Source organism: Phaseolus vulgaris, chromosome 7 (genome assembly GCF_000499845.2).
Source record: "Phaseolus vulgaris cultivar G19833 chromosome 7, P. vulgaris v2.0, whole genome shotgun sequence".
Lineage (NCBI taxonomy): Eukaryota > Viridiplantae > Streptophyta > Magnoliopsida > Fabales > Fabaceae > Phaseolus > Phaseolus vulgaris.
In genome coordinates this window covers 28,231,068-28,252,594 of record NC_023753.2, presented here as the reverse complement: position 1 = coordinate 28,252,594, position 21,527 = coordinate 28,231,068, and the positions used below count along the sequence as shown (strand labels likewise).

Below are 21,527 nucleotides of genomic sequence, written 5' to 3'. Positions count from 1 at the left end.
ATAAAAAGATAAACAATAAAATTTATAAAATAACTTGAAAACAATTTAATCAACTTATCCAACTATATATTTTTTTTATAGAATAACATATATTCTCCACAAAGGTAATCTTATTTCAGTTCACCAAAAATGTTATGACTTCCAAAAATAAATTCTAAATTTAACACAATATAATATTCAGATTCAAATTTGAAATCGGAAATTTAATGAAATAATCTTTATTTTAGATGAGTTTAATCACATTTTATTTCCATAAAGGAAAAACAACAAAAACTAAAATCAAGTTATGTACAAATAAAAAAATGAAAAATGAAATATTTTTTATAAATTAACATGGTCTAAATTAATCAACATTCATCGTGTTGTTGTGTGCGCTGAAACTTTGCGAAGGAGTATTTAAAAACTATTAGATCTATTTTACTCAACCAACTCTAGTTAAATAAGGTAAAAATGAACAAGTTTATTTTATCAAACACATGTGACTTTTGATAAAAAGCAATGATTGTATGAAGAAATTGACCTAACCAATGTGCTCATACCCACTGAGAGCGAAAACAAAGAAGCAGACAAATTCTGAAACACGGGTCAAAGGTTGCAAACTCACGTATAAGCAGCCAACTTGGAAGCTTATAGTTTTGGTCCGATTAGCCACCTCCATCTCCCTTAATGGGTTGGTGTTGTCTCATCATCTCTATTTTTTTCTCTGCACGAAAATCATTTTTTAATAAATAAGCATATACCAGCAATTTCTTTTAAAATAAAAGTAACTTCTTTTTACACAGAATCATTGACATAAGTTTACCCCCACGTCATAAAATGAATATTCAATAAAAGTGAGGAGAATTAACTCTCAAGAGAATTGGGATGGTAGAGTGTACTGGTGTGTCTGCCCTAATCCGCAAATTCGCCTCCATTTAAGAGTTTATGTCGGTTAAATTAAATTTTTAAATCTAACAATATTTATTGGTTCATCCATTATTGATATCAATATTTTATATATAATTTTATTTTATTTATATTAATTTATTTATGCATTATTTGATTCATTAAATTATTATTAATAACTAATTTATTTTATTAAATATTAAATATTTTTAATTAAAATATTAAAATTTAATTTTTTTTATAAAAAAATTTATGTTAAGCATCACTATGCAACTTAATATTCTAGTTAGGTTGACACATAAACTAACAACAATCATTTGTCATCACATAAAAAAAATATTATTATTAAAGAAAATACAAAAATATGGGAAGATTATATCAAAACCTATGTTAACAAAAACGATACATAGGTAGACTATACCTATTCATAAAGAATTTTAGAAACAAACTAGATGGAAGCTTATTATACCAATGAAATGATTCTCTATGAATAAATCCTAAATTAAACAACTTATCAACACACATATTCCCTTCACGAAAAATATGAGTAATCCTAAACCTGATTTTCCTATAATAATTAAGACAAATATTCCATCGATTACGAAACATTCACGAAACATTAATGTAACACAAATCAAGGCAGAATCAGAATCAAGACAGACATTAGTAAGTCTCATCTTTTGAGCTTCCTGCATAGCAAGTAAGCAACCATAACAATTTGAACTTCAAGAAACACAAAGAAAACACCAATAAACTCTCTTATTCTCTCAAAAAAATATCTTCACAAATAGTAAGACGAGGATCCCCTATTAATTTTAACTCTTTCTTATATTTTACTGTTCAAAAAGTTATTTAATGACTATAACTAAATAAAAATTAAAAAAAAATTGAAAAGTGATGGAGGAATGATAAGATAGATTACCCATTTGAATTGTATAACTTTAATGAACGAGTCTATCCCACCCACTTTTAGCACAGTAGTAACAAATTGGTCCAAAGAGATCCGCAGTGACCCATTTTTGCAACTGGAGCACAAAACATACCTTTCACTTCATACAATTCTAGAAAGAAAAAGAGGTTTGAGTAAACCTTTTGGTTAAATATTTACATTAACATTAACAAATGAAATAAAAATTTAAGGTTCATGAGTGATCCAACACAATCATCAAGATGCCAAGCAAGCTTCCCAGAAGAGCCTGTTCTTTTCCATCTCATCCACAAACTCCTGACTTGAATCAAAAGACACAAAGGACTTCATCTGTTCTTCTTCCATCTCATCATCTTCACAACACGACATTCCATAAACACCACTTTTCTCATCCTCCTCCACCTCTTTCTTCGCAATCTCATCATCATGTTCCTCTTCACAACACTCATTCTCTTCCCCATCCAACACACCACCCTCCCAACCACCACATCCTTCGTAGTTGCAAGATAGAGCATCATCATTATCATCACCACCACCACCAAAGATAGGATGATCACGATCAGCTTCTTCAGAGTCACCGGAGGCTTCAAAACAAAAGTAAGAAGACAAATCCAGAGGCTCCTTCCTCTCCATGCCGACTCTTGTAACAGAAGGAGGCTTCTTCCTTTTTTTTATCCTTCTGATATTGACGAGTTTATGAGATCCTAAGAAAAACGGTGCCTCAAATAAGCTTGTGTTTGTAAAACTGTGGTGTGATGGTCTTCTAGAAGTACAGTAACTGAGTAAAGTAATGCATGCCGCATGCCCAAAAGCAATAGAAGAGGATAAGGATTTATCTTTCTTTTCTTTTGTAGCCACTTCTAGAACAAAAGCAATACCACTCTATGATTTAACGTCAAAGGAGACTTATCTTCTTCATCTACATGGAGGCGTTTTGAATTGGTTCGGTGGTGTGCCTGATGGTTAAATAGACCCCTCACCTTCTAGAACCTTGTCTTATTTGTTGCTTTTGCTGTCTCCTAGGTGTCTGCTATATACTAATGAAACCCACCTAATATCTTTTTAATATTTAATATTACTGTATTTTTATTTTTTATTTTAAATTATGACAAATTCATGTACAGAGTTGGTCCACCTTCGATCAAAACGAGTGAGTGAGATAAATAATATATAAAAAGATTCAGAAACAAAGCTTTTAAGATTTTGAGTTTCAACTTTCTCTGATATAAATAGGCTGATAACTTTTAACCCATTCAATCTAAATATCTTCTGTTAGTTATTATTAATTCTCTCTTATATGTATATTCAAATAAAGATTTATCTAGGGGCATTCTGTTTCTAGGTACTTATGAAGTTGACTTTTATCTTTTTCTTTATGAATTGCTTTTTTGTTTCTATAATTGAACTTGAATAATAATGCTGGTGTTTCTTCGTAAGTTATTTTAATATTAGAGTATTTAATGTTATTGGTGGATCTCTTTGATTTACAAATTGTATTTAAATAAAAAAAAATTACATTTAAATGTTTTGTGTGTATGTGTGTTTGAATTTTATTTAAGAAATTAAGTTACATTCAATTCAAGGTAAGTAAAATTGATTTTTTTTTATTGTATCTTCTCTAAATTAGTTAGAGTGTATAAAAAAATGAGAAAATATAAACACAATGTTTAAAATTGAAAATTAATTTAGACATTCCAATTAATCTAAAGGCACTCCTTATTATTGATTGGACAATTATATATTGATAATTGAGTTAGAAAAATTTTTGGGATTTAAAACTTTTCTAGTATGTCAAATTCAGTGGTCTTAACTCTTTGATGCAAATGGTCCTTAGGATAAATATTACATTGATTACGTGACATGTAAAAGTTTGTGTAATTTAGTGTTGAGTGTAAAGCAAAGTTATGGGGTGCACGAAACTAAGGGTAGAAAAATGTTGTGATGCTTCATTAAGAGCCTTTTTGACTTTATTTACATATTACTTCATCATTGAACGCAATAATAGAATCCAACTTCATGAAGGAAACCCCAAATTGTTTCCACATGTAATGAAAAGTAATAAGATGGAAAGAAATAAGAAGGGGAGTGAATAAATAGATAGGATTTTAAATTATTTGAATTGAGAGGAAAATGAAAAACTTTATTCAATTCAACAATATGACTAAAGAAAGAGACAAGGAAAAAATAGAAAAAGTTTAAAGATGATGGAAGCTAAACTCAAGGAACTTAAAAGAAATATTAGAAAATATAATTTTAAAAAATAAATACATGTTGTGAAAAGGAAATTTTTTGTTTTAAATATTTTTTTATAGATATCTAACATATTACATAATAAGTGTAACTGTTACGGGTTAAATTAGTTGGTTCAATCTAAATCAATTTAAGGAAAATTTTAATACTCGGTTCCCATTTTAAAGTTACTTTAGATATATAATTATTAGAATATCTAACACCCAGACATATATAGTTTTAGGGGGCGGATGTAATATTATTATATGACTCTTTATATTATTCATCACAATTCTTCAAATTTTTTTCAATAATTTTACATTTTTATAAATTTTTATGTTTTATCAACCAACATTCAGAAAAACATCATTAAATAAAAATTAATTTTAAGAGAATAAATTACTAATTAATTAAGTTAAATATTAATTTATAAATTAAAAAATATTAGTATTTCAAATAATTTTTATTGTTTATAAAAATTTATAAATGTATAAAAATCTTGGTAACTAATAATAAATATTAATAATTATTTAGTTTATAAAATAATATTTAATTTAATTAATACAGTAACTAATTACTTTTTTATTTTTATAATTAATTTTAGTTTAATAATTTTTTTAATAATAGTAGGAGGTATGGATAAGTTGTTTTTCAATTTTGTGTAACTTTAGTCCATTTATTAAAAAAATAATAATAATTTATGTGGTCTGAAAAAAAAAAGTATATTCAATACCGTTTATCTATTTAACTCAAAAATTGTATACTATAAAATAAATGTATAAAAATGTTTAAATTCCTTCAACGTGTTTAATGTGTATTTTGTGACGATCCCAAATTGTCAAGAAAATGGGCTATAGTTAGTTTACTTACAATTACAACTCTACCCTTTTACAAAGTCAATAAGGTGTGTTTTTTCATAGTTTTTTTTTATAAAATACATTTTGAAAACAAGGTGTATTATTCAAATTAACCAGAAGTTTACAAATATTTTAAATTTAAAGATAATACTCTTACCTTTTTTTATTATTACAATGAGAAATAAATGTTATTTTCTTGTCAAAACATGAAAAAGTATTCTACAACTCAACTGCTATTTTTTTTAGAATAACTGATATCGTTTATAAATATTCAATTTTAACTAATAACACTTTTTTTTTTGGAAATATTGTATTTCATGTATATTCTTATATCAAAGATTAAAATACACGTTAAAATTTTACTTTCCCCACTTTACTAGACTTTCCATAATAATTTTCTTACTATGTCATTTGAATGTATATTTTGTGTTCTATCTTGTCGACAACATTAATCATGTTAAATTAGTACCTTTTATTTATATATATATATATATTTTTTTTAACATTTTATCTCTTAAATCAGGGGCACGAATGAATTAAAAGAAGGTCAACTTAATGAATAATATTAGGTCTGACTTTTCAAATGTAATTAATATATTTAGAGTGTTTTGTTGTCTACCGTAACAAAAATTAATTACACATTTAATTTTTATTCATACATAAAATAATTAAGTTTAATTAAATTTTGAATATTTATAAATTTAGATATTTTTTATTTACTCTTTATAATAAATATTAAGTATTTAAAATTTTATACTCAAATAAAGGACGAGATTAATCAAAGATCAAACATTAAGTAATACATTTTTAATGATAGATTAAATCTCTAATCAGACTCAATAACAAATGACCCACAATAATCATATAAATAAATACAAATTTAAAAAATCAGGTATGTCATCATCTAATACTAATTACATTGTGCACTGAGTGTAAAAAAAAGTAAAGAAGTGAAGAATGCAGAAAAAAAACATTCAAGAAGAAAATAACAGATCGACCAAAAATAAAAATAATTTCATAATCAGAATAATTGTTATCTAATAAAACTAAAAATTATCATTCATTTAACATTTAATTAATATTAAAAGTTATATAAATAAATAATTGATTTATGGTTGTAAATTTATATGGGATTATACACGGTTTTTCTAAATAGATTAAGATACACGAATATTATGGTTTAAAAAATTGTTTTTTATTTAACAAATCATAATTATATTTTAAAAATGGATGAAATTTTACATTTAAATTAATATTTTCAATTATTTTATTTTTGCCAAATTTGAATTGGACCGTTAAAATTTCAGACTATGTCGGCGAGTTTGTCCATGTACGTATCTCTGCTCATGTGTTATACATGTGCGCTTTAGGCACCACTCTCCATGCATCTACAAATGAACACGTGCTTTCACCAATTTTTTCACACATTAAATAACATATTTCTATTGCTTTATTTTATATAAATACCGACGCCACGTATTTTAATTTTTTTTATCATTATTCTATAATTTATATTGAAAAAATAAAAATTTATTTAAGGATTCAAAAAAGTTAAACAAAATCGAAGAAAAACGGTAGATTATTGTTAATGTTATTTTTTTGTGTACATATCACTATCTATTTTTATTTTTGTAAATACGTTAATTTTATTATTCAATGTAGATGTATTTTTCAATAATCAATATACAAATATTTTTTTTTTGTTTTTATTCTATATAAATATTGCTTTTATTTTATGTTTTATAAATATATTATTTTTACTTAATTTATGTAAAGTCATGGTAAAAAATGTTTGGCAACTACGATTATAAAACAAGTTCCAATGAGAGACTATGAAGGAAGGAAAGATCTAAATGATGATGAATATAAAAAACCAATTAATCTTGAATACAAAGGCTTGTAACCATGAACAATCTTTCGTAACTCAATTTAAATAAAAATAAATCATTGACATACGTGCCTTAATTAATAATAGTTTCTTTTAGTGGTTTTACTTTGGTGGGTGCATGGATTTTAAAATACAAGAAGAGTTCGGTTCATATTCAAACCAAAATGTCAAATCTAAATAAAATAAGTATTTTTCTGGGTTTAGAGTTAATATATTTTAATTACAACTGATTTTTTTAATCAATTTTTTTGTTGATGATGTTTTTCATTTAAATTTTGTTAGGATTTTTTTAATTAATATTTATAAAAAAAATCGATTGAAATTGCTTTTACTTGATGTCAAGTACAATTATTTAGAATGACATTTATTAAAGTTATTTATATGAGTTAATGGTTAGAATTTTTGTGCTAACTTTTTTTCCGTTAATGTTAACTAAAAGATTCTCTTGATGTACATTAGTAAAAAAAATAATTTTAGTTAATATTGATTGAATGAATAACATCTGTGTCTATGATAAAAAATAATTACGACGGACAAAAGGATAACCACGATAATATCAATTAAGAAAACCAAATCCACCTATGAAAAAAAAGTTTTCCAATATTCAATAAGAAAATCCTAATTAATATTGACTGAAATATAAAAACAAATTCTATTAATATTAATAAAAAAATAACCACCTTAATAATATTTTAATCTTAGTCAGCTAATCTCACTCAAAATCGAGTTAAGAAAAAAAAACGAAATCTAGTAATATAACAAATTTTAAATTATTACTTATTTTTAAAGTTAAATTTGAAATTTTATAATTTTTAATTTTTTAAAATTTATTGAAATAATATATTTTATTATAAATAATTTTATTTTTTAAAAGTGGTATACTATCCATAGATGTGTAGAAGATTTGCAATCATACCTAAAATCTTGGATTATGGAATGCATGCGTAAAAGACGGTAGTGGACGCCCCAACTCCAATAAGTAGCCGCCAATGCCAATATATTACTATTATTACATATTTACTATACCTAAACCCTTAAAATAATCATAATTATTTCAGCTTCTTTTACGAATAATCTAAAAAAAATTAATTTAATTATATCTTCCCCCAATTTATTATTTGTTTAAAAGTCTTAACTCATTTTTTTTTTACATATTTTATTCCTAACTTTTTAAAATTACATAACAATGTTGGTTTGAGTGGTAATTGACTAGATTCCTTTAAATGAGATCTATATTTAAATATGGTGGATAATTATAACACGAGAATGAGACTTCGCTGAAAATAGTCAACAAAATTTCCGATTAAGATTCACTGTTTACATATTTTAAATCTTAAACATATTTTTGATGATTTTAAATTATCAATAAACATATAAACTTATATTTAAAATAACTTTTTAATATAATCATGACTTTAAATCAACATTATTAGAAAAAAAACTCTATTTTAATTTTGTACTGGTGATTGTCCTGCCTGTGAAGAATCGATTGGCGAGTGATTATTAAAAGAAAATGAAATTTGTTAATAATGATGTAAACACGTTATTTTTTTAAATAGGTATATTTATTGATGTTTGATGAAGTCAAAAGTGGTTGATCGGTTTTAACTTTCAAGCCATAGTTTCAAGTTACGTTATAAAAATAGGGAAAAATAGTCAAGTCCATTTCAATTCCAATACTTACCAAATATTCATGGCCTCACATATACTACGTTTAGTTTAAGGGAAAAAAAAAAGAAAAAAGAGACGACTTATAAGTTATTTAGTAAAAAAATTAAAGAAAGTAAAGTTAAATATGCATGTAAAACATTATAATACCCTTTTGTAAGAAAAATATACACATAAGACTACTTTAGGTATTTAGTGTATTGACCTATCTTCTTTCTTCCATGTTTTTCATTTTGGGGAGATTTTAAATTTAGGGTGTCACACCATTTTTTCCTTTCTACTTTCTACTTAGAATTAAACATTAGGAAAAACAAAAGTTTTATCACCTTTCCTTGCTTCCTGTTCCTGTTGGGTGAAGTTCATATATTAAACTAAACGAAAATCAAGTATAATATAAAGACATCCATTAAATGTCATTACATGTTGTCGAAATGAAATTCTAAATCTAATTAGAGAACACCCATAATTTTTATAATGCTGCATGTAAACTTTCTTCTAATATAAATATCCACCAAGTCAGATCAAGTTACTCAACTTTCATTTTTTTAACCTATGACTTGATCAAAATGGCTTGATTTACAAACCTAACTTTCGCCTCTCAACTCAATCCAACTTGTTACTTTTTTCTAGGTTCAATTTTGATTTTTCCAAGCTGATCACGTGTTCACCTCTAAGTAAAATATCATTAATTCTCTTTTTACTTATTTCCTATTTAATAATGACTATATAATTTATCACAAACACTGAGATTAAATAAGAATGTTCTAGTCTAAATGCAATAATATTTTACTTCTATTAAAGTATTCTTTAACCTGCATGCATTAACAATAAATACCAATAGTAGAATGGAGGCAATAATAAGAGTAAGAAAATTATCAACCCGAATCCCTCACCCCGCCGACTACTGTTCTACTACCCTGATCCAGCTGGAAATAGTTAGCAAATAATGGGAGGTGAAAACAATAGTTCATGCTTCCTACATGGTAAAACACTGGAAAGAAATAGCAGTGAACTAAGCATAACACATAAACATACTATTGTTTGGTGTCAATGCGACTCAGAATATTGATCTTCTCATACCGGATGAAACCAATAAAGAAATGAACTTCTAATATAATCAATATGTGTTCTATGGGAAAAATCAATAAATTAATAATCAATGTCTAAATGAATTTTCATGTTACAGAAAATTACAAATTGTATTGACAACAGATGGGTCAGGAGAAATGAGAATTATACAGCTTTCTATTATCCACCATCATTCAGTAAAGCTTACTCTGTTTGTTATCCCTCTTAAGCTGCACCTTTAATTTCTTACCACCTAATTGACATCCGTTCATCATACTAATGGCAGATTGAGCAGCTTCTGGAGTATCGAAACTAACAAACCCTGCAAACGGGGGCTAATCAGATACAAGCTCCACCCAAAACTCATCAAATTCATTAACAGGCCTAACAGTCTTACCAAAACATTTGCTTACACCAGTCGCTTTATCAACAAAAATTTTAGCACTCAAAATTCTACCAAACTGTTGGAATGCATTTGCAAGCTCTTGGTCTCCGTATTCTTGAGGTATGTGATAAATAAATAAATTGGCACCAGGTGGTCCTAAGAAAAATTAAAATAATGAAAATAAATTCAATTATCAAGGGACTAACATTTCCCGCTCTAAGGAAAGACATAGGAAAAGGCCTATTATAATAAAGAATAGATAATAACAACCTTCAATCTGACCATTGGAATTTTTACTGGCACCTGAAGATGAATAGTTGTTATTCCCACCTGCAGGTGAAACAGAACCAAGAGAACTACTCACTGGCCTCGGACTTGCAATTCCTCTGGGATATACCATTGGATGCTGTATACCTGGCATGGCAGGATAAGAGCCCATGTAACTTGCAGGAGGCGCAGGATAATTTCTAGGGTTCATACCGTGACCAAGTTCAGGCCTCACTGCATTTACTTGGTTCATGTTCATATTATGAAAACCTGGTTGATTCTGCATTGGTGGAAAACGGTATGGCATGAGCCCATAACCCCCGGGAGCCTATTAAGAAAACATGATTATTCAGACATATACTCCATCAAGAAGTTAGGCATGAAAAATAACAAACATTAATTCATAAATGTAATAATATCGGATATCGGATAAGGCATCATGATTAAACTGAAGAAAGTTCACTGAATTAAGGTGGAAAATGCAACATATTCTACTAGCGCATTACAACATAACTAACCTGATAACCATATCCATTATATGAAGGAACATAACCCATTGGCAAGGCTCCATATAATGAGGGTTGCTGAGGATCAGCATGCGGCATGTTAGAAACTTGGGACTGTGCTTTTTGAGCCCTTCGAGCTTGTCTTTCCTTTTCAGTATCTGCCCATTTAACAACCAAAGGAACACTTGAACCCTGTAGAAAGAAAAATAATCATCAGATTCTATTTGTCTGAATTTATATAATTTTCAGTTAGCCATTTCATTGACAATTTTCACCATGTATGAGTAGCAAACATATCAACCACTAAGGAAAAAAAGTTCTACTGTGCTAACATGGTACAAAATAATTAGGTGTCTAAATGAACATAGTATTTGATTAGTCAACTTCTGCAACATTAGTGACTGTGGAGTGGAAATGTAAATTTGAAGTAAATCCTATGCCAATTAGTTTTGAATGAATGAAATGCACGTCTAACAACACCATGATGCTAGTTTGCAAGTGTGTTAGTTCTTCTTCATATTTATCATGTCATATGCATGATTGCCTATCTGGACAAGTGTGTTCCTGTATAACATTCCCAAGTTTGAGCTATAATCAAGTAGTGCAAACATATAGCAAGCTTCACAGGCCAGGGCTGAATTTTCTCTTTTGCCAAGCTTGAATTCAGTTCAAGTTCAACCCTGTCATATAAACATCGTGTTAATCTAAGCCTACAAATTATCTTACACAAACCAAATGGAGGCCTGTTTCCCTTTCATAAAATTGAAGAGCTCAAAATCAGCTCTACATTTCTAAATCAAGAGAAGGATTAAAAAATTAGAATAATAAACCAAGTACTGGTGCTCCAGCAATAAAATCTGAGACACACGATTAAATGTTCACATCCCTCACCAACAGGATTTTGTGGCTGGAAGCTGCTTGAAGGTCCAAAGTGCTGCAATAACCATTTACAACTAAAATTGTAATTTAGTTTTAAAGCATGCACTTTTCCATTCTACCACATTAGGGACCACAAATATGTTCCTGAATCTAAAACAACTCATAATGCGAAGAATGATCAATAATGTCCAATCCATTAAACTGAAGATCAGTCTGTGTTAATTTACAATTTAGCAAACAGTATCGTCAAAATTGAAAATACTGCTTCCAAATTGGAAATTATCATCAATTGGCTGACCATATAGTGGCATCCACAAGATGCATTAAGTCAATTTCTCTCATTCTCAACGTAACTATCACATAGTAATCAATGAAAAATTCCTAAACACTCATAATATTACACACGTGTTCCACTAGTACCAATAACCACATAAATAAATACTGTCAAATATTCGTCTGATGGTTTTAACAAACCCCAACCTCCATTGTATGCTTTCCATTGATTGCCTCAAGAGCAGCTAGGGCCTGTTCTTTGGTTTCATACTTCAAAAATGCACATCCTGCACAAAGGAATACAGCTAAATAAAGGTTTGATATTAAGAAGCACCAAATCCCAAAAGGAATAAAGGATAGCTTCATTTGTAACATTAGGTACCTTTACTTGTCTGCTGAGAACCTCTTAAAATCTGTAAATCCTTTATCTTTCCATACTTTGAGAAAAGATCAGAGACTTCATCTTCAGAAATATTCTTTGGAAGCATGCCAATAAAGAGTTTGTGTTCTGGACACAGAGACAATACAATATCATTTATGGAGACCCAGTACTCGTCTAAAATTGAGAAGAGGAACTTCTCATTCTTACATAATGCATAACAAAGGAGTTGCTGAACAAAATATTTAACTACAACATGATTTTATCACACCTAATCTTTCCAATTCGCCATCAGCATACTTCACTTGCAACGGACTGGAAGCCTGAATTGGACACAACAAATAGGATGCTTACCAATCAGAAGGAGAATAGTTTTATTGTCAGATCATAGTTACTAAAGTAAAAATGTAACGTGTCATCAATTGTAGCTTGTTATGCAAATATTCTAAATTTGGTTTAGCTTGTTATGCATATTTCAAGCGCAACTATCTGGACCTACAATTAAACAGAATAGCAGACACCCAGCCGGGACACCTAAGTAACCACCTGAAAGTGGAGTATGGTACAGAAGGACCTTTTCCTATTAACAATATCAAAGATGCATGAAATCAAGTTTCTAAAAGAGATCATTGTCAATTCATTGACGCTTATTTTTACTTTTTCAGTTTACAGACAAACATCAATCATTGATTCCCAAACTTTGAAATGAATAAGTATTGCTCACCGGACCACAACTTTGAAAACAAACTTGAACTGTGTACATATAATCTCAGAACAATTGTAAATAATTATACGATTGACTTCAATTCAACTTGCAAAATGCAAACCCTTAGACGACCAATTTTCCCGCTGTACACTCAAATAAGCTTAACAGGCACATATTTCATAATGATAAAAATAAACTTATTTATATTTCTACTCGATCTCTCAAAGTTAACATAGATTGAGGCCTACCCTAATAATATTAGGTGTTTAGTTAAACAGTGATTGGGTGTGTGTGTGTGTGTGTTAGTGTAGGCTGCCCAAATATCAAACATAGCAAGTGCCTAGATAGATAGAAATTGCTAAAAATAGAGAGATGTAGTGGGCAAATCAAGAGGTGGTGGTCAGCATCAGCGACTTTTATAGAAGCAGCCTCTTATTCCACACTAGGATTCAAATTCCACGCCATCAAAACATTCCACTTCGAACACTCTCAAAAGCAGACAAGAAGAAGAAGAAGAAGAAGAAAAAGGAAGATGCGCGAAGGGCACTGACCCCAGGAAGCGTTTTCTTGTTGTGACATGCATTGACCGCCTTATCCGCTTCTTCCCTGGAGGGACAAATCAGAAAGCAGCATCCTGCGAGCAAAGAAACACAAATCCGAAGCATGCCACCACGCACATTTGAATTTGAATTGAAATTGGAGTTTGGGGGCAGTTACTACCTCGGGAGGCACGAGAAACTTTGTCTCTGATGACGTTGACCTCGTCAACCAAGGCGAAGTCCTTGAACATTGCAAGCACTTCATCCTCCGTCATGCTCTTGGGCACTTGACCTACGAACAGCTTCACACTCTCCTCGCTACTGGATTTACTCTCTTCCTTCACCTCCGCCATCAATGACAACCGCAACCACCACAAATCTTTCTCTCTCCGCTTTTCTCTCAGTAACAACACTCTCTCTCGTGTTTCCAAAAATTGGGCGCCTGTGACTCTACGTGTCGTGTGATTTGGTTTGGATTGGAGTGGTCGTAGGGAAATGGCAATTGCAATTGCAAGAACTTAGATCTTCCATGGTAATAACAAAAATAAATTATTATTATTATTATTCTATAGTTATTTTGAAATTAGAAAATAGGATGGTGATAATTATTGTTAATAGTGAATGATTTGAGTAAGGGCTGGAATGTGGGGAATTTTACGAAAATGCCACGAGGTACAGCTGTTGAGGTCGTGGTGGTGGTAGTGGCGTAGTGGGTGCTGCTCGTGGGGTGGGTGCCCTTCATTCTTCAATCTTTATTCTCACTCAACTTATTAATCAAACTTCTAATCTACTACTAATCTAAACGCTAATCATTTTCCACCTAATAATAATACTACTTTTAAATATAATACTTTCATATATCAAATTTCACGCATTTTTTAATTTTTTAAAATTTTAATCATTACTTCTAAAAAAATGAACTGCGCCTATTAATTTCAACTGTCGACTAAATTGCATGAAAGTGACTTGCTTCGGTTTAAATTATTATTTTTAAAATTTAACTCGATGTATTTAAATTTATTCAAATCCAATCATTGTGTAATACCTATTGTACAATCTCTAATCATAATTTTATCTTCCACCCTATTTTCAAAGGTGTAAGAGTTAGATACTCTTGTTCGTGTGAATTGATGATGAGTCCCATAATACAAAACAAACTGATTAAATTGTACTTATAATGTCTCTAGTTTCAACTATAGACTTTAGATTTTTTTTTTCACGTGTTTTGATATTTTAATTTATTGCTACGAAGTATCTTCATTTAGCCATATATATTACATTTCAGATAAACATTTAATAACACATGTGAAATAATAAATACAAAATTTTAATGCTAAATAAACAAATGCTTATCTTACTAAAAACAAATTAACCTAACCATAACTAAATTAATTTAAGTTAAATATTTTTTTTTCCATGTACTATTAGGTGAAGTTGATTTTTATTTTTAATACAAACATTTTGATATTTATATTAAGGAAACTATTGAAATATGCTATAATTACTCATCACTTACAAAATATTATAATATTATAACACAGTAAACTATGAATTGGTTTATTACGTAAAAAAAATTATAATAATTTTCTTATTATATATGCCAAGTATAAAATTTGAATTAAAGATAAAAACTAATAAACCCAATTAAATATACTCAAGTGAAATTTGGTTTTACTTTAAACTCAGACCAATCCAACTCCTAAACATGCGCACTACACTACAAGGAAAAATAAAATATTAAATTGTGATATTCCTTTGAATTATCTTAATACGGTGTTTGAATTTTGAAAAACGCTAATAGACAAAATTGTCTATCCATCTCAAGCTCCGTTGATAATACGTTGTTGCGTTGGATAAAGTTATAATATAATTTAGTTTAAAATGAGTTAGGCAGAATTAGTTTTAGTAATCAAATTTAGTTTCAGATAAAGCTGAATTAATGAGACAAGATAGTGAAAAATACCCCTGTTATTTCTTAATTCCTTGAGAAATAAAGAAAAGAAAACAGCAAAAAAACAAAAACTACAACATCATAGAACAACTCCTACAATATGCTAGTTGGAACATAGACGTTGGAACCTGTCTTGTCAAGAAGCTCATAACTTTTATAAAAAAGTGCACACAGCAACTCCCTTCTGCAATCAATGAGTATTTATAAATCTAAAGTACACTTACATTGCAATTTTTACTAATCATGAGCTTCACCTGAACTTTGCCCTTTTCATGCCAAACCTGTTTGACAAGCCCCTAAACCTACATTTACTTGCTGTTCTTTTGCTTTCTAAGATTTGAAATTTCATTCCTTTCTAATTCATTTATTAAATTTATAGCTAGATCGTGCTTTTTTTACTAGTCTCATTTTGTGGAAAGTTATGGTACCTAAGAATCAAGACATAAAATGATAAAATGTACGACCGACCATAACTATTAACTGAATCAGTAACAATTATTCACGATCAACCATGACCATATACAGTAAATTTATTTTCGCATGCACATGCTATGATGATATGATTTTTTTTTTTTGCTTAAAATATATAGAAATTAGATTCTTAAGATTATGTAAAATAGAAAAAAAAATGTTAAGAGTTTTTGGTATCTTGTCCTGGTAATTTGGACAATGTTGGTCACAGAATTATTGGGATTGTATCAGACCCTACATAACACCATCAATATCATTACATAAAGATTATGTACTGAAGAAACTAAACAGTACGAATGGTTTAATTGATGATAATTGGTGAGTCAGAGGACTTACTTTCCCTTGCCATGCCAATTGATAGAAGATTACACGTAACAATAGGATTGCTAAGAGACTAAAGAAAGAAACTTCCTTAAAATCAAATGATGGTTCCAACCAAAATTCCAATTAGGAATGCCTTTCACGTTATACCTACGAATATGTATCTTGTCATAGTTTCTCCAAAAATGTACTTACTCACCGAAATCCCTCATAATTAAATAGCTCACTAACCTAGAATACAAAACAAGAAACAGAAGTAAAAACGCACAGTATGTATTCAATTTCTGAGAGATGAGAAAACCCATCTAAACATTCAAACCATCCATGCAAAAAATAACCAATATTCAATACCCTTTTCTTAATACAATCCTGAGTGTCTCTAACTGGTCAGGACCACAATGCAGTAAATGGGGAAAGGGAAAAAGAAGCATGGCAAGGCAACTGCATGCTAGACGAATGAATCTCTTAATATCGTTTGCGTTATTGCAGGTAAAAAGTGTAATCTGGTTCACTGGGGAATGCACTTCATGGGGAATGCACTTCAAGTGATCGGTGCAAATAATGAGAATAACTACCAAAAAGAATTTTCCCAACTGGGAGGGATTTTTTCCGCAAAAAGATTAGTTCTTCAGCATTTCATTAATGATAGTGAGGTTAGTTGGTGTATGCACTAGCTACCCGTGGAGAGTCGTGTCACTAGATTGCCTGCAATCCAGCGAGCTTCCTTAGCTCCTCGCATAATATAAATGTAATCGTGGTTTGTGGCCCTAATCTTGCAAAAATTGCAAAGCCCCTGAGACAAAAGTTACCGAATAAGTAAACTAATAAACAGACAGTAGTTGTGATTTGTGAAAAATTTCAGTAAGTCATGGAAGATTTTATATGTGTGAAACAAAGCTCAGGAACACGAATCATGCTGACCAACATAAACTCACCCTTTGTAAAGTCCCCTTGGACCCTCACTGAGCAGTACCTGGTACCACATATAAGAAATGCATTATATAACAGTAATTTTATAGTGAATGCAATTATGCATACATGAATGACATCCTATTCATAGTTGGGGTTTATGGAAGCCATTTCCTTATTATTATTACAAACTACTGTAGTAAATAATTTCATCCGACTTCGATTCTTTAAACCCTTTCAGAGATGTGAGGAAGAGAGAGAAAGATTTAGGAGTTCTTCCTTTTTGTTGTTTAGTATCTTTTACTTTTTCTTGAATAATATTCTTCATTATAGACACAGGAGGGAGGCCAAGAATTTTCTAAACCAAAATACAATGCAATCACTCTTCTTGGACCTTTTAGGTGTTATTACATAAGCAGTCAGCACACACTTTCTCTAACAAAAAAGAATCAGGACAAGCTAGAATTGATTTCATGAATGCATGAAAGTAACATAGAACTTACAGGCACAGTGCCAAATTATCAACAAAAGTCAACCTTTCAAAGCAAGATAAACTAAGAATTTACTGGATTGGCAATATGCTAGCCAAAGAAATCCTCGTTAAAAAGAGTTTAATGAAGGTACCAATAGTACGAAATTACAACAACAGTATAAATCTCACAGGAACGAAGTTCTTAGAAGGCTAAATATGCCCAGCCTCGTGAACAAATTGATTTAAAGGTCAATTGCTTAATATTTCCAAACGATAACAATTTTAAATGTACAACTATGGCCTCCACTCCGGAATTTATCTTTTCTTTTTACAAGTTCCATCAAGGAAAATTAAAAAACTTGTTCCCCAAATCCCTTTAGTCCATCAAACCTGGCAATGGAAAATTGAGGAGTAGTTTCACATAACACTATAATATTAAGCTATGTCCCATTTTAGACAAAAATTGAGCTATGCTCTTTAAATCCTCCTACAATCTAGTAGTCATCGTCATCACATTAAAATGCCTGTTCTCTTGATATCATTTCAGGGTTCGGCCAAAAGTTTGTGAAGGTATGAAGAATGATAAAAATATATTGGGCAACAATGTAATCTAATTGGGTAAAGTAGCAGAAGACTGGTAGAAAAGAAAAGAAAAAAAGTTAATACCTGGTATGCACAATGAAACCCTCCTTTATATATTCTAATTCCCGGGGCTTCTCGTTGCAGCATGAGACGTGTTTTAACGATATCAATGGGTGCAGTTACAAGGGTGCTCAGTATGCCAGCAGCAGTGCTTGAGCTATACAAGGAGCAAACCGTAATTACTTCAGCTAGGTTTACAAAATAATGATAAATTGTGAAAGCACAAGTTCAGATAATCCAGACTTGTATGGTATGCCAATCTAGAAAAAAAAAAGTGTTTCAGTTTGTCAGATGAACAAAACCGGTTAGACAACTTCCATAAGATATGTACTTTAGTTTCAATACACAATCAAATCAATTTGAAAGCAAACCCTCGTTGGATTTATTCAGATTAATAATATAAATTTTTTGTTCAAATTTTTTCAGTCTTATTATTCTAAGGCTGTCCACCCATGATTTCGATCAATTTTCAGGCTTTAACACATACTCCATTTACTTTGAATCAGTTTGTATCAGAAAAGATGTAAAGAAGAAACAAAATTAGCAGCAGTGTCATACATCAGATGTAGGGGAAATCCTTCTTCAAGAGATGTCCACCTTACTAAAATCTGCATAATAACAAAATGAAACAAATGATCAAAAGGTAATAAGAGAGTTGACAGTGAAGACAATAATGAAGGGGGGAGAGAAACAGAAAAACAAAAATACAGATTAAAAGTTTACCTGCTTGGTTTCGTCATATGTAGCCAGCTGGGATGCAGTCAAGACAGCCGCTCTGGCCATGGCAGGGCCCACCCCCTTCCACAAAGCTTTGATTCCCTCTTCAGATACAGTCCTTCGAAGCTCTGAAATTGGTCCACTCTTTGTCATGTCTGGATTCATTTGCAAACGGACCTGATTGTGGGAATATGATTTTGAAGAAAAAAGGAAAAAGTATTTAATTTAATACTAAAAGATATGAGACCTCACCTTGAGAACTTCCATTGGATTGGTCAGCGCAGTTGCAATAGCGCCAGCAAACATTCCCGAAGCAATTTTAACTAAAACATTGGAGGAGCCAAAAGCAAGATCACAGGCATGCTTAGAGGGTTCATAAAGGCCCAAGCGCAGTCCTCCATAAACAACTGACCTTGTTAGTGCAGGTGTCAAACCTTGATACAAAGACTTTGGTCCTTCATTTTTCACAGCACTTAAAAATATTTTTCCCTGAACAAATGCTCAGCTGATAAACTTTTGTATCATAATGTGATAACTAAGGTCTAAAGAGGAAAGATTGTACTCAGCACACTACCATTCCACTCAAAGGACCTTTCTGGCCAACAAGTTGCATTTGTAGCCTTACTTTCAATACATCTGCATAGAACATAGAAACATTATATATAGATATCTTCAATGATTTATTACTTCGTAACATATGCAAGAGCTCAATCTCATGTGATCTTCACCAACTTAATGAAATTTTCATTACAGCTGTAGACTTCACTTGTAGCTTCAAAAAGTTTCTAATCTGGCTTGCCACTTGTGAAGTATGGGTACCAAAAAAATAGAATCAACACCTAACTTAGTCCTCAAAATATATATGCAGCATCACATTGTTCTTTCATTCATAAATATATCAAATCAGTCCTCAAGATATAAAGGTGCATAGACTCACAGTCTAACAAAAAATAATAACACTTATACGACATTATATGCACACTTTCTCATAGCACTTTTAACACACTGGATGCCTACCAGTATTATATAAGTATTGTGGGTGAAAGTAATTCATATTTTTTTATGCATGTGAGTGAATTTTAATTTAGTACCATTCATTCTCAACTTTGAGATTTTGATTTTGTCAACCTCTATACCAACTTCAGCATAAAGCAGATCTCCTTTTAGAGAACCTTGAAACAACCTATTTATTCTTTCATCAACAGTAAAGATTTCTCACTAAATCTAACCATATCCAGTCTCTCCCTATATATACAGTGTCACCTTTAAGCAGATAATATTGAATACAATACAACTCAATTCACTCTCAAACCCCATCTTTATAGGATATACAGAAAATTAAAATTGTCATTTAATGTCACACTTTTGCCATCAATTTGGACATGAGATGAAATCAAATTGACCATTGAAGGAACAATCTGATGCCATACACAGTCAAAAGGAAACAGAAGAGTGATTCTATACTGATACACAGCTTATACACAATCAAATCCACGAATTCAAATTGCAAGAATGCGGAAAACAGGGTCGCAACACTTAATGATGCAAGGTTGTTGGTGAAGAAAAAAAATACAACTTTGAAAATCCAAGTTAATATCCAAACGGCCCTTAGCAGAATAAACACAAATAAAAGTAGTAGCAAGTGACACAGAATCAAAGTACCTAAAGGGTGAGTAATTGCAGTTGCAACCGCCACGGAAAGTCCACTTGTAGCAAAGTGGTTGAAAACAGTGGAAGGTGACGCAGCCCAGTGCTGTTTGTCATCGTTTTCGACTCCTGACACATTTTCTTCTCAATACCCATCATTCAAAATTAAAACTGTATACTTGATCTTGCAGAATAAATCACGGGAAACAAATTTTTTTGACTGAATTTGACATTTGGATAAAAGGAATAGAAGAAAACATAACCTGAAGGTGTGGAATCGTCTGAGGTGAAATTCCCAGACATGTTGTAGCTTTTTCGGGGTCCCTGTTAATGTGTGAAAACTGAAAACTGAAAACTGAAAACTGAAATGTCTTAACAGATCTTCTCTCTTTGATTTGTGATTTGAAACTGAGCACATGCAAAACAAGGTGAAGAGAAAATACCTGCTCCTATGGATTCGGGGAAAAAGAAGAATATGACTAAACAAATAATAAATTAATTAACTATTCATTTCTTCTCAAAAGTATATTTAGAGGATTAATTATTTACATTCTTTTAATCTCTGGGTATATTAATATTTTGTTGACTGTAAAATTGATGCTTTATTCCATAATAAATCAACAAAGAAAGGAGAGAGTGAGAAGAAAATAGATGGAGAAAAATATTCTTAGTAAAAGTGTATACAATTTTTCCCATGATTTTCTCATAGATATGTTCATCATGTGTTATGCTAGATACTAAAAATTGCATTAAGTTGGATGATAATTTAATTACACAGGTTTAATCACTTGTATCAATTCATATATTCTTGTAATAGATTTGTGACTTTATAATAATTATCCTGAAAATACTGTGACTGTAATTAAGATATGCTAGTAATACAGTATTTTAGAGCTCACTCTTTGTTTAATTGAAATTATTAAGACAAAATTTATGATGG

General features: G+C 30.4%; 3 protein-coding genes across 4 annotated transcripts; all 3 read right to left on the bottom strand.

Moving 5' to 3' along the window:
• Window positions 1-2,050: 2,050 nt before the first annotated feature.
• LOC137829360 (uncharacterized) lies at window positions 2,051-2,446 on the bottom strand. Its single transcript, XM_068636166.1, has one exon. It carries the CDS (start codon window positions 2,444-2,446, stop codon window positions 2,051-2,053), a length of 396 nt encoding a protein of 131 aa, XP_068492267.1.
• Window positions 2,447-9,539: 7,093 nt separating this feature from the next.
• LOC137829654 (RNA-binding protein BRN1-like) lies at window positions 9,540-14,249 on the bottom strand. Of its 2 annotated transcripts, XM_068636509.1 has the most exons (10): window positions 13,639-14,215; window positions 13,470-13,552; window positions 12,484-12,535; window positions 12,216-12,341; window positions 12,041-12,120; window positions 10,694-10,873; window positions 10,323-10,503; window positions 10,179-10,238; window positions 9,921-10,064; window positions 9,540-9,845 (listed from the first exon to the last, which is right to left on the bottom strand). In XM_068636509.1, exons 1-10 carry the CDS (start codon window positions 13,808-13,810, stop codon window positions 9,718-9,720), a joined length of 1,206 nt encoding a protein of 401 aa, XP_068492610.1. In that variant the 5' UTR covers window positions 13,811-14,215; the 3' UTR covers window positions 9,540-9,717. The 2 variants fall into 2 exon arrangements, with proteins under 2 accessions (XP_068492610.1, XP_068492609.1); XM_068636508.1 differs by having other exon boundaries at window positions 10,179-10,503; window positions 13,639-14,249.
• A 2,204-nt stretch (window positions 14,250-16,453) lies between these two features.
• Window positions 16,454-21,025, bottom strand: LOC137829653 (uncharacterized). Its single transcript, XM_068636507.1, has 9 exons — window positions 20,851-21,025; window positions 20,603-20,716; window positions 19,515-19,576; window positions 19,193-19,429; window positions 18,947-19,117; window positions 18,782-18,831; window positions 18,248-18,380; window positions 17,136-17,173; window positions 16,454-16,993 (listed from the first exon to the last, which is right to left on the bottom strand). Exons 1-9 carry the CDS (start codon window positions 20,888-20,890, stop codon window positions 16,897-16,899), a joined length of 942 nt encoding a protein of 313 aa, XP_068492608.1. The 5' UTR covers window positions 20,891-21,025; the 3' UTR covers window positions 16,454-16,896.
• Between the last annotated feature and the right edge of the window lie 502 nt (window positions 21,026-21,527).